Source organism: Sorex araneus, chromosome X (assembly GCF_027595985.1).
Source record: "Sorex araneus isolate mSorAra2 chromosome X, mSorAra2.pri, whole genome shotgun sequence".
Classification (NCBI taxonomy): Eukaryota; Metazoa; Chordata; class Mammalia; order Eulipotyphla; family Soricidae; genus Sorex; species Sorex araneus.
In genome coordinates this window covers 254768594-254782057 of record NC_073313.1, presented here as the reverse complement: position 1 = coordinate 254782057, position 13464 = coordinate 254768594, and the positions used below count along the sequence as shown (strand labels likewise).

The window sequence follows — 13464 nt, the reverse complement described above, 5'->3', positions numbered from 1 at the left end:
CACACATCATAAAGTTTGGGCTCGTTAAAGGGAATTCCATAAACAAAGTTGGTTAATCATGCTCCAAGTAGCCGTGTGCTTTCCTGGAGCTTCTGATGAACTCCCTTTCCGCTTGCCATTCTAAGAGCATGATTAAGAAAATACCAACAGGATGTGCAAGAGGGAGGAACAGATTTCAACTGGGAGCCGTACGGATGTTTGATGGATGAGTAATGGCAGAAAGGCGGATTCCCCCTGAAGATCAAGCGTTTTCATGGAGCTGTTTGTATCTGCCCACTGGTGGAGGATCTGCTAGGTTGCCGGCATGGTTGGTCTCTTTGTGGTCAGGCTGCTGGGAAACGTCCCATGAGTCCTTGGCTCACCTGGCAGTTTTGATCATGTAGAAACTTCTCATTGGACACGATAGATGGGGGGAATTGCTAGTGAATTGAACCGCAAAGATGGTGGGTTGCTGTCACTTTTCTTGGATCTTATGAAATAACCATTTAAATATGAAGGGTGGAGGGGGTGGTTTGGGCCACACCCAGCAGGTACTTAGGGCTTACTCCTGACTCTGTGCTCAGAGGTCACTCCTGGCAGCTTGGGGAGGGGGGGACCATATGGGATGCCAGAGATCGAATCCGGGTCAGCTATGTGCAGGCAAGTGCCCTACCCACTGGAGCGTCTCTCTGGCACCCATGAAGTAACCGTTTTTAATGACCTTGTCTCTGTGGACTTATGAAGGGCCTCGGGGATGAAGACGGAGAGCACGCTCTATGAGCCCTTTCTTTAATGTGAGGCTGCATAGCATCATTGAGTTTTTCCACATGAGTCAAAGCGGCCCTCGGTGTCAGCGTGCTGTTTGTAAAGATGAAGTCATGGAAAGAAAGCACACGGAGTCAGGTGCATGAACTATAGGCTCCATGCGCTCTGCACCAGAGCTTCGGGTATGTGTGCAGAGGCCACGAAGTGGGGGATAGGAAAATAGAGAGGAGAAAAGAGGAGGGTCTGATTCATTTAACAGGAGGGTCTGATTCATTTAACAGGAGGGTCTGGTTGATTTGACCGTAAACACGCGAGATCTGTGAGTCTTAAAGGGTTAATTTAACACATGCTTTATCCGAGAATCGCCGGTTGGTAGTTTCTATAATTTTCCCTGACACTGTGACCTGTGTTTTCCCAACTATTTGCCTTCATGCTTGGTTGCTTTTGCTGCTTATTCACTTTGGTTCTCTCTGTAGCTGTAATTAGAAATAATCACCCACCAATTTTTTTTTGGGGGGGTTGTTTTTAGCACTTTGACACACTTTCAATGGGTTAGTTCAAGAGAAATATTGTCACATTTCAGAGCCTGGAACCAAGGGGCAGGGGGAAAGGCTTGGAGTGCTGATTTTGACTTGGGGTCCAAAGTGGCTCCTGACATCTGCCAGGTGCATGATTTGGTACACGCAGTTCATGGCTCCAAACTGGCATTTCTCAGTTGTAGGGAAGGCTAGTAACAGTGCCCAGGGAAAGGGGTGCTGCAAGTATTAACCAGCATCAAGCATGTACGTAGGATGATTGTCGTACGCTCCAGAACACTGGGTAAACTGAGCAGTGAGTCTCTTTGACATCACCTGTTTTAAGACATGTTTTTTCGTAGGTCTATTTGCCACGTAACCAGGACTGTTAGAGACCTTTGAGAGTGACTAAAATCATTAATGTTGTGGGGCTGGAGCGATAGCACAGCGGGTAGGGCATTTGCCTTGCATGTGGCCGGCCCGGGTTCGATTCCCAGCATCCCATATGGTCCCCTGAGCACTGCCAGGAGTAATTCCTGAGTGCAGAGTCTGGATTAACCCCTGTGCATTGCTGGGTCTGACCCAAAAAGCAAAAAAAAAAATCATTAATGTTGTGAGCGGTTTTGTCCTACTCCCTAGCCAGACGGTCCCTGATGTTTAGTAAAATGTGTCTCCCTCGGTCTGCGTGGAAGAAACGGATTGTGCTGGGTGGTGCTTTACCTGCCTCTTTCCTTTTTCTCCTCTCTCCTTAGCCTGCAAAATTGGATATTACAAGGCCCTCTCCACGGATGCCACGTGTGCCAAGTGCCCACCCCACAGCTACTCTGTCTGGGAAGGAGCCACCTCCTGCACCTGTGACCGAGGCTTTTTCAGAGCCGACAATGACGCCGCCTCCATGCCGTGCACCCGTAAGTGACCTGCGATGCCCACGGTTTTCATTATCCCCCCCCCCCATAGACCACGGCCAGGGCTTCTCCCCGGGCAAAGGACAAAGGTGACCAAGTATGCATCTTTCTGCCGCGGAGCAGGGAGACTGCATCTGAAGAGAGAGGCCCCTGGGGCTGGAGTGATAGCACAGTGGGTAGGGCATTTGCCTTGCACACAGCCGACCCGGGTTCGAATCCCAGCATCCCATATGGTCCCCTGAGCACTGCCAGGAGTAATACCTGAGTGCAGAGTCTGGAGTAACCCCTGTGCATCGCCGGGTGTGACCCAAAAAAAGCAAAAAAAGAGAAAAAGAGAGAGAGGCCCCCTTTCCTCTGTTCTGGTTGATTTTGAAATGCGCAGCTGCCAACAAGGGACTTGGTGGGGCAGAGGCTGAGTACTAGGGGCTCCCCTGACAGTGTAATTGGAGCCGGGGGAGCATTTATAAGTGGCTTTGCTGTTTCACCAAGGACTCTGGGGGAGGCTCGACAGCTGTCGGGGGGTGGGGGGAGAGGTAGAGAGGGCAGGGTGCCAAGGAGGGGACCAGTGCGGACAAGTGGTTTCTGTTCTGGGTGCTGAGGTCAGAGGAGCAGGGCCAGTAACCCTCTTCCTTACTTCTTCCTAGTTTTGTATTCATAACACTTGTAGTTGGACCCAAGAAATGCTTGTTTAATGATGGGCACTTAAAGAGCTCAGTGACCATATGCTTGGGGGTGGTATCCTGCTATGCAGGGGAGTAAGGAAGTTTTTTTTTTTTTTTTGGCCCACACCCAGAAGTGCTTGGGGATCACTCCTAATCTCAGGGAATCATGCTTGGGGTTGAACCCAGGTCAGTCACTTGCCCACTGTACTATCATCCCGGCCTCAAGGAAACTTGACCTCACCCGAAGTCTCACAGAATCTACCAGAGCTTGGATTTTGTTCCAAATAGGGAGCAGTGGGGGCTGGAGTGATAGCACAGCGGGTAGGGCGTTTGCCTTGCACACGGCCGACCCGGGTTCAATTCCCAGCATCCTATATGGTCCTCTGAGCACCACCAGGGGTAATTTCTGAGTGCAGAGCCAGAAATAACCCTCGTGCATTACCGGGTGTGACCCCAAAAGAAAAAAAACAAATAGGGAGCAGTGGGCCTTGGTGTTGCCCTGGGGTTTGCAGGAACAGAGCCCATTGGCCAGGCATGCACACACGCCAGAGGCCTGGGACAGGGGGATATTACCAGCCTCCCATTTAGTTCTTTTTTGGGGGGGAGGGGGCGGTGGGGAGGCACACCGATTGGTGCTCAGGGCTTGCTCCTGGCTCTGAGTTCTGGAATCAGTCCTGGTGGGCTTGGGGGTCTGTATGGAGTTAAAGGGACCAAAGCTGGGTTGTCTGTGTGCAAAGCCAACACCTTTCCGGCTCTGCTCTCACTCTGGCTATAACTTGCCTTTCGTTCTTGAGTCACTGTTTAGCCTCTTCGGTCTGTAGGCTGGAGCTAGTAATTTCACACTCCTTCTCAGTGTCCTCATGCCTTCATGGCGATTCACTGTTCTCTTGCTGTTGACACACCAAGAGAAATGCATAAAGTAGCACTACTTAATTTTGGTTTTCACTCTCATTGGGATTGTTCTTATTTTACTGCCCAACTACTGTCACTTCCTGTCGTCTATCCTAGAGTCCACAATGCTGCAGATTGAAGACTTTTTGGGTTTGAGGGGTTGGGGGTACAACTGTTAAACCAGGCGGAGATTTCCCCAGAGGAATCACACGAAGACAAGTTGTGATGCAACAAGCAAAGGGTCTTTATTGGCTAGGTTGGCTAGCTTGAGCTAGGGCCCTTGTCTGGCTCACCAACACAGTGGCAGCCTTCTTGGAACAAGTGGCCCAAGAGTCTCAAGAGTGGGGAGCATTTATACCTTAAAATTATGTAACAGGGACTTTCCTAGGACTACCCTTCCGGCTGAAGTCTGAGGGGCTTTCCACTACTCATACTCAGCTAATTGGTTATAAGTTGGACTTACATACGGTTGCATAAGGGTTACATAAGGGTTATATGGGGGGGCTTCCCTACCTGCCTCTGATTGGTAACCCTTAGTTGACCTCACTATGGTTATCTCACTTTGGGGAAATCGTAACTGAATTCCAGGTAGCTGTGCTCAATTCCAGGGATTCTGGAACCGAAACCTAGGCCTAGCTCCTTCTGGCTTCTTCATGAGCCTGTCATGGCTCTGCCTTTGCTTCTCTGTCTCTTACAACTACAGCTGCAGACCATTCTCCCACCAGTCAAGTCTCCTTCACAAAGGGGCCTGGAGACATAGTCAAGCAGGAAAGGCATAGTAAGCCTGCCTTTCAATCCCCAGAAAAGGTCCCCCAAACCTTGCCAGGAGTGCTCCCTAAGTGCAGAGCCAGGAGTAAGCCCTGAGTAACCGCCAGGTTTGGCTCAAAATTCAAAACAATTTAAAAGTAAAAAGATCGAAGAGATGGGAGTGGGTGCTAGCTTGAATGGTAGAGCTCAGGTCTACCCTGAGTTCAGTGACTCTTGAAGAAAGGCTCTTTCGCCCCACACAGGTGTGGCCCTGGATACCCCTAGTCTTTTTTTCTTTTGGGGCCACACCCAATGATGCTCAGGGGGTACTCCTGACTCTGCAATCAAGAGTTACTCCTAGAGATTTTGAGGGGACCATAGGTCATATGGGACTCCAGGGATCGATGCCGGGTTGGCCACATGCAAGGCAAACTCCCTACCCACTCTACCGCTCTACTATCGCTCTGCCCTCCCCTCCTCCAGGTTTTGAGCATAGAACCATCAGATCCGAGCACCAGGCTGAGCATTCCTGGAATTAGTCTGTGCCCTTAGATCATGACGGGTGCTGCTTCTCATATTACAAACTGAAAAAGGAATGAGAAGAGGGAGAGATTTCAGGTCCATCACAAACACATGCTGAAATGCTTACCCTCTTCCACAGTTCCCTTTCACAACCAGAGACAACAACAATCATATTAACAGCAGGGCTATAGCCATTATGTAATTATCCCCAGACAGGAAAAAAGGAACAAGAAGAAATTAGGAGCTGCAGTAGGGTATCTAGCAGAGAGGGTATTTGCCTTGCCACGAGCCCAGGCTCATTCCTGAGCACTCCATCTGGTACCCCAAGCCCTGCCAGGAGTGGTACAAGAGTGCTTAGCCAGGAAGAAGCCCTGAGCACCTCCAGGCGTGGCCTATAAAACAACTAAAAAGCAACAAATAAAATGATAGGATTATCCCCGGACAATGCATGAGTCACTTTCCAGGACCCTGATCAGATGGCACATGTCACAGATTTATATATTTCGTCTCTACCTTATAGGCAAGGTAGCTGTCAGCTGGAAATGCCAGGGTGTACATACACCCCACCCTCACCCCTGCCGTGCCCTCTGTGGTTGAATTGTGCTACCAGAAACTCCCAATCCTTCTGTTCACCAAAAGATTCTTTGCTCCTACCAGCTCTCCCGGGTCGAGCACCACCTTTCAGGGCTCTGAGACATTCTAGGTGCAAGGTGTAAAGACCTAAGTACATCTTTGCCATCTTCTATCTCTGTCCCCCCCACAGACAGAGGATGCTCTCTGGAGGGTATTTGTTTATCATTCTCCCACCCTTTCCCTTTTCCCAGGATAAATGCACTTAACTTGGTTTCCTTTTCGTGTGATGATCAAGTTTAAATGATAAAATTTCTTCCCTAGCCACACCCACTGCCAACAATTTTCCAGTTAGAAGGATGTCAGGTATAAAAATAAATGCAGAGAGTGCTACTGAGTCTGGTTCTGGTCATTGATGTCAACGTACATCCCTCCCTGGGTTGTGTTATGAATCTCCAAATAGCAAGGTGGCCCAGCGCATCTTCCCAGCAAACGTTGTCCCCCCCTCCCCCCCACACACACCATTTTTATTGGTGTTCAAGCAGTCTACAGGATCATGGGTCCCTCACTTGTTTACTAAAGTTTGCTTCATGAGTATTTAGGGAGCTGCCAAAAGTTGCCACACAATAAAGTTATTGAATGCTTGTTGCATTGTTCACATGTGTTCACATGCTGAATGTTCACATGTGTGTTGAGCCTCAGGAACTAAATGGGGGCCGGAGCAATAGTACAGCATGTAGGGCCTTTACCTTGCATATGTCTGACCCCTAGAGCCCCATGTGGTCTTCCAAGCACCTCCAGGTAATTCCTGAGTGCAGACCCAAGAGTAACCCCTGAGCATTGCTGGGTGTGACCTCACAAAGCTAAAAAAAAAAAAGAAAAGAAAAGAAATGAAAAGAAAAGAAACGAATATACATTGAGGATGCCAATGAGATCACATAGGTATGGAGACAGCATCTGGGTGGAGCAAAAATATTTTAAAATCAAAATTAATTCTTGCATGGATTGTCCCTATCGAGTTTTGTGCAGGGAGCTCATGGGTTTTAGTGCTGTTGGCACTAAGTTTTCAGAGAATACCAAAGGCAGGGTGATGTTTCTCATCCTGACGCGTTCTCTTGGAACGTCTTCTCCTACACTTCACTAACTCCAGAGCTGGAGCAGTCTCCTAATCTTTATGGCCTCCCCCTGACATGAGTTAGGAGGAAAGGCAGACCTGATGACAACGCCATAAACTTTCAAGCTGGTTTCCGCGCTCCAGAATCCCCTTGCTTTATCTGCAAAATGTGATGCTCATGATGTGTCCTGTGTTTTAAGAAACAAACAAGAAAATATTCCTAAAGGCCCGTGGCGGTTCATCGCAGATGTATTTGCTCTCTTCTGTGATCCCCAGTGGATCACTTCCTCTCCCACTCTCCCTCCACACCACATTTCCCTGTGCATCTGGGGGGGGGGGGTGTCTCTCCGTGGTGCTTCTTCCTAGACTGCAGGAATAAATCACCCACTGGCTGTGCTGCATCTTAGCATCTTTGGGGGCAAGGCTAAGGCCTGGGTTTTTTCGAAAGTACCCTCTCTCCCCATTGTCCTGTTAAACCAAGGCTGAGAACAGTTCTCCGCAGAGTCAACTCTGGGCTCTTTGTCTTTGTTTTAAATTAAACATTAACTACAAAAGACTGAGATGAGATAGTCAGGGAGGTCCCTGTGCTTGATAAGTCGGTAATTCCCTAAGTTCAGGAGCAGCAGAATTATTGCTTTTTTTTTTTCCTTACAATATTCCCCTTCAGGGTTTTCCCATCTGGGTGAAATGGGGTGTTCCTCTGCCTGCTCCCTTCCCTTTGCTAGCAGTCGCTAGGCACAGGAACTGATTTCAATCCAGGGTCCTTAGCATTTCATTTAAAATTCAAATTCTTAGGAACCCTTGCCGCATTCCAGAGCTCACAGGGGACAAAGGTATGGGGCATGCTGGCTAGCACAGCGGTAGGAGTTTCCATATTGGCAGGAAAGTTCTCTTGGGCAGCCCTGCAGCCGACATTTCTTTGGACATTTCAATAAAGACGTGACAATGGGTGTTTCCTAATGAACCTCTCATTCAGGGAACCCAAAGAATGGCTCCTCCCCACCCCCACCCACCACCCCACCCCCCGCATTATGGGATTCTCTTGACAAGATGTGAGGATGGACAGGAACATAAACATCAGGGGTCCTTTCAGACAATCCCAGCCTCTAATCAGTTCTTACCAGTTGGTTAAGCCAGGTGACAAACCCAATTCCCTTGTGCTGACAGCCATGATAATCAGGCACCTTCTTTGTTCATTATGCTGTCTTCAAGCCCCGGCATTCTTATGCAGCCCTGCATTTAGTGATCGCTCACTGTGACGGCACACTAATGAAGAAATAAAACACACTCTCCCAGACTCATTCTTCTAGCCAAAGAGAGACTCTGCTCCACTGGCTTGTAAAATCAAGTTTTTGTTCACTTGGAGAACAATTAGACCAGGTGAATACGAGTAGCATTGGCTAATTTAGAAGGAAACACCTATGAGGTTCTTCACACCCTCGACTTCCAAGAATTTAATGGGAGATAAACTTTTTCTTGAGGAGGCCTTTTGGTGGAGCCTTTGGTCAGGGGAGCGCTCTGGGGAGGCAGAGGATTTCACGTCTGGTAGAAGAGAGTCAGAATGGTGCTTTCAAGCCCTTAAAAAAATGCATAGAAATTGTAAAGAAATTGCCCAGAACCTCAGAGGGGGGCAGGTTGAGTTTTCCTCCTTGCCCCAGGCAGACCCCCAGCAGCTGAAAACCTCCAGAACCCAACCACTGCCGTGCCCAAGGCCACTTTTCACATGCTCAGACAAGCTTCACCCCAAACAGGATGAACCTCACCAGAGAGCAGACCGGCAGGAAAACCCAGATATACGGGAACCCGTGACTGAGATCTCCAAGCCCGCTTGGATCAGGACTGGGCCTCCTCCCCCCAGGTCCCCAGGTTTCCAGAAGCTTGGCAGTCACACCCACAAATTGCCCCTGAAGCAATGTAATCTCATCAAAGGCCAAGACCCAGAGACTATAAACTAAAGCTCCCCGAAGAGAATGACACAGAATTTCCTGGACATTATATTCTATCCATAACAAGCAATACAAAACAAATCACATAGCATTGCCTTTTCGGCAGGTTTGAATGGTGGTGAGACTGGTGTCGAAATATCGAATGTAATCAAAGTAGAGAGAGAGGATGGGGAAAGTTGTCTGCCACACCAACAGAGGAAGGGTTGGAATGGGGTGGGGCGGCGGGTAGGAATACTGGGGATTTGGGTGGTGGGAAGTGTGCACTGGTGAAGGGATGGGTGTTTAATGATTATATGACCAAAACTCAAACATGAAAGCTTTGTAGCTGTATCTCAGGATGAATAAAAAAAAAGGGGGGGAATAATAATAAAATAAAGTTAACATTTAGAATAGAATTTAAAAAAAGTAATTTGGAGCTCATGCCCAATTCGATCAGCTTAATCAATGGCTGAATAAATAGCAGTATTCCTAAATTATTTATAAAAAAAAAAAAACAGAAATTGCCCAGAGGTGAATAGTGGAAAACAGACCTGAGACACTGCATTTTTATTTGGTTTTGGGGTCATACCCAGTTGTGCTCGGGGGCTACTCCTGACTCAGTGCTCTCAGGACCATGCAGAGCCAGAGATCAAACCCAGAACTTCTGCACACGAAGCTTGTGCTCTGCTCTTGTCCTTTGAGTTTTCTTCCAGATCCAAGAACCTTCATGCCAACAAGTTCCAGATGCCCTGGGTGCTGCTGCCAGTAGAATCATTACACCCCCTCTGATGGCTACTAGAGGCAGCAGTCCCTCCCTCCTACCCCTGTCCCTTTAAGGACTGTCCTTCAGCTTGATGGCCGCTCTAGGAAGCAATTGTAATTGTTTGGGACTTTGTCCTTGAATGGAAACCAACTCCTCCTTTTTGTCTCTCTGAGGAAGGAAATCTAACCTTCTGTGTTGCTGCATGAGCCAGCACGTGCTCTCTGTGCAGCTGCATTTTGGAGCCCTGCTGCATAGCTGCCAGAGAAGGTGGAAGGGCGCATTCCAGGTACCTGTTTCTGTCCAGAAAGGCGCAGGGCTCGGGAAGCCTCTGCCATCAAGAGGCCGACAGCATGAAATCTATACATACAAGGGGTGGCACTTCAGTTGATGGAGGCATTTTCATTTCATGAGTCACTTCCTAGCAGGAATTTTGATGCACTTGGTGAAGCGATGGGTGTCCTTGAACTTTGCAAGTGCCTGGGTCTGAATCCCCAGATCTCACTGACCTTCAACTGACCTTTGCTTGTGGTCTGTAATCGGCAGTGTCAGGAACACTGAGCATGGCCCTCCTGCAATGGACTCTGCTTATTTCCCCTACATAGATGAGATGTTTCTGCAGTGATGTGTGAGAGAGAGAGAGAGAGAGAGAGAGAGAGAGAGAGAGAGAGAGAGAGAGAGAGAGATGCCTAGATGTCTTTCTAGCTCCTGCTGGGAGATTGAGCCAGTACTATCTTTGAGATAGCTCTCTAGCTCCTAATTATGCTTCAAAACAGGTCAGTTGGGGTTGGAGTGAGAGTACAGCAGCAAGGGCATTTGCCTTGCATGCGGCTGACCAGGGTTGGATCTCCGGCATCCCATTTGGTCTCCTGAGCAAAGCCAGGATTAATTCCTAGGTGCAGAGCCAGGAGTAACCACTGAGCATCATTGGGTATAACCCCAAAAAGCTCCCCGTCAAAAAAAAATAGACCAGTAAACGAAAGGGTAGTCTTAAAAAAGTATAAATTAATTCTGGTTTTCTAGAAGGAAATAACTAATTTGATTTCTTTCTTTCCTTCTTCCTTCCTTCCTTCCTTCCTTCCTTCCTTCCTTCCTTCCTTCCTTCCTTCCTTCCTTCCTTCCTTCCTTCCTTCCTTCCTTCCTCCCTTCCTTCCTTTCTCTCTTTCTCTCTTTCCCTCTCTCTTTCTCTCTCTTTCTCTCTTTCTCCCTTTCTTTCTCTCTTTCTCTCCCTTTCTTCCTTCCTTCCTTCCTTCCTTCCTTCCTTCCTTCCTTCCTTCCTTCCTTCCTTCCTTCCTTCCTTCCTTCCTTCCTTCCTTCCTTCCTTCCTTCCTTCCTTCCTTCCTTCCTTCTTTCTTTCTTTCTTTCTTTCTTTCTTTCTTTCTTTCTTTCTTTCTTTCTTTCTTTCTTTCTTTCTTTCTTTCTTTCTCCTTTGCTATCTTCAACTTCTGAGTCTCATTACCTGCAGGATTGGCTGGATTTCATTGGAAATCTGTCCTTGCACACTTGGATACTCTGCATTTCACTTGTTTGATGAAACTTATTAGCACCTCATGATGGGAAGCTCTCTGTAAATAAGAGATTATTATTTTAGATTGCCAACTTGAAGGGTCTTCACAAATCTATCTCCAAGTAAACAGTCTTGAATAATTCAATCCAGCTGTACCAAACAAACAAAGAGTGATTGATTCTTAAGATGTGGCCTAAAATATTCCAGAATTGCAGCTTTTAAGACAATTTATTCTAGAGGGTCTTAGACCTAATGAGGACAGATTTACCAAGGTTTATGGCAAAAAGTTCTGCTTTTTCAATGGACTATGCAGGTTTTAGGTTATAGGGCAATTGAAAGAGTCAAGATCCCAAACATCACTTATTTTGTCTTTACATTTGCCTTTTCTAATTGAATTTAGTGCAGCACTGTACTTCCTCCAGAAAGTGTATTGTTTTAAAATTACCATTTCAGTTCTATTACTCAAAGCTCTTGCTTCTAATGCTTTCTGACAGTTATCAACATAATGAACCGTAATGAAATGATGAGCAATCTTCGGTGGGAACCCAGTCGAGATCCCAGTGGTGCTGTGTGACTGTGTTGTTAAAATCTGAATGCAAATTAAACTAACATCGTCCTTACTTGTTTCCAAGGTCAGGAGAGAGAGCTCTTCTTTTTTGATGTGCTTTAATTTTAGAAATCTCATATCCATTTGCAAACAAGTCCTTGAAGGTGCGTTCAATTCTCTATCCCAAAGATTTACATGCTTCCCGGTCTGGCTAAGGGATTTGGGGAGGGGTGTCTAGCATGGGTCTTTGATGTATAAAGCACGGGATAAAAGGCAACCTTTCATTTCAACGGCATTTTTTCCTTCACCTGAAAATGTCTTTCTTTCTACTTTTGAGCTACAAGCAACTAACAATGTCATGATGGAGAGGAGGAGCAGTTAATACTAAAGAAGGACTAGAAAGGAAGAAAGTGCAAAGATCCCAAGGTTTCCAGAATTTTGTTGAAGAAAGTGTCTGGGGAGACCCAGTGATAGATCTCTGACCATTTCACAATTTATCATCCCTGCCTGTCCATGACTTTCGTGGACAGGCTTGAATGAAAGTTCTTTTGTCTCAGATTTTCAGGGGGTCTTGTTACTTTATGTCATTTTCCACATTTGCAACACAAGAGCGGAGTGACGCACTGCATTCCATTTGTCACAGGAGGAAAGCTCAGACAGAGCCTCCCGTTTCTCCCATCACCAGATTTCCTGGTATGGTTTTTAGTTCAGGACAGGAGGTTTGCTGCCTGTTCGCCAGCTGATAAGCTCATTCTTGGGCCTCTCCATTGGGTATTCAACTACTGGAAGTAACCAAAGTTTACAGTGGATGATTCAGAGTCAGCCTTTGACCCAGGCCATTCCTAGGTTACTTCTTCAGTTAGATGTCAATAATTCAGGGTCTGACATGAGTGAATAAACCACATCCTTATCTTTTCTTTTTTGGATCATCTGTCAGCAGTTTTTGACTACTAACAAGAAAAACGACCTCTAGAGAAATGAGTGCATCATTCTTCTCTGAAGACAGTTGAGGATACGGGGAGAAAAAAATATCATGAGGTATACTTACATGGAAAGAGTGGATGGATCACCATGGAATCGCTTGCCATTTTCATGTGAAAATGCAAAAAGCTTCAGAGTTTTTCATTAAGAGCTCACATCATTTCAAGCTATGTTAGCCTTTTCTTTGCCCTTCTACCCACTTATTTCAGGTGGATAAACAATCCAATGCAGTTTTTTTTTTAACTTTATGAGTACTAATAATGCCGTGTGGATTCAACTGGAAAGTGCAGAGGTTTGAGAAACACATGAAAGGCTTGAATGATCTTGCAGTGCCATTTAGCCAGTTTATTACCATTTCCCCACCACCATGAATAATTAAGAGTGGCTTGTTATCAAGTGAGCCCTGTCATTTCTGGAGAGCATCTTTGACACTCTTCATGGCACTTTTATAGTGGTTGTGCACAGCACGATCCTAGGAAACAGGGTCAATTATACATTTTCCGGAGATCTCCTGGGGCAAGAATGGGATACCTTCTTCGCTATCAGTCGTCTAATTTACCTCTCATAGTTGACTTGTTCTACATGCTCTGTGCATCTGAGCAGACGGACTGCCGAAAGAGTCCTGTTGCATAGAAATAATTGTTCTGCTCCCATATTGTGGACTGGGAACATTTAACAGAAACTCCTAATTACCCTTGGCTTGGAAGGTAAAAACTAGACAAAGAAGTTGGTTCTGCTAGGAACAAGAACAGTATTGGGGGGTGGAGGGTTAATTCTGGTTGTCTTCCGCATGAAGGACAGGGGTGCTAGGACAAATGTAACTCTGGGCGAATTGGGAAAGTGGGGAAATTTTCTAGTTTGTTCCACAAACAATTCTTAGTTATGCTCCGTTTTATTTTGAATGCATTCTGTCTTCGTGACAGGGGTGAGTTTGGAACTAGAATTTCTAATCACAGTCTGGGTTGGCTGTGCTAATTGGGGAGGGTTCCTTAGGTCATCAGATTGCTATAGGTAATAAATACTTTTCTGCAAGATCTTACTAGGGTGATTAGATAAGATAAAGAAGAAAGAGAG

At 46.6% G+C, this 13464-nt stretch overlaps 1 protein-coding gene across 2 annotated transcripts in view; it reads left to right on the top strand.

Moving 5' to 3' along the window:
• Positions 1–13464, top strand: part of EPHA4 (EPH receptor A4) — a 162454-nt gene that overhangs the window by 70319 nt on the left and 78671 nt on the right. For both annotated transcript variants that reach the window (XM_004617126.2, XM_004617127.2), the window contains exon 4: positions 2012–2167. In XM_004617126.2, coding sequence (XP_004617183.2) covers positions 2012–2167 — 156 coding nt within the window. The remainder of the gene's footprint in view (positions 1–2011; positions 2168–13464) is intronic.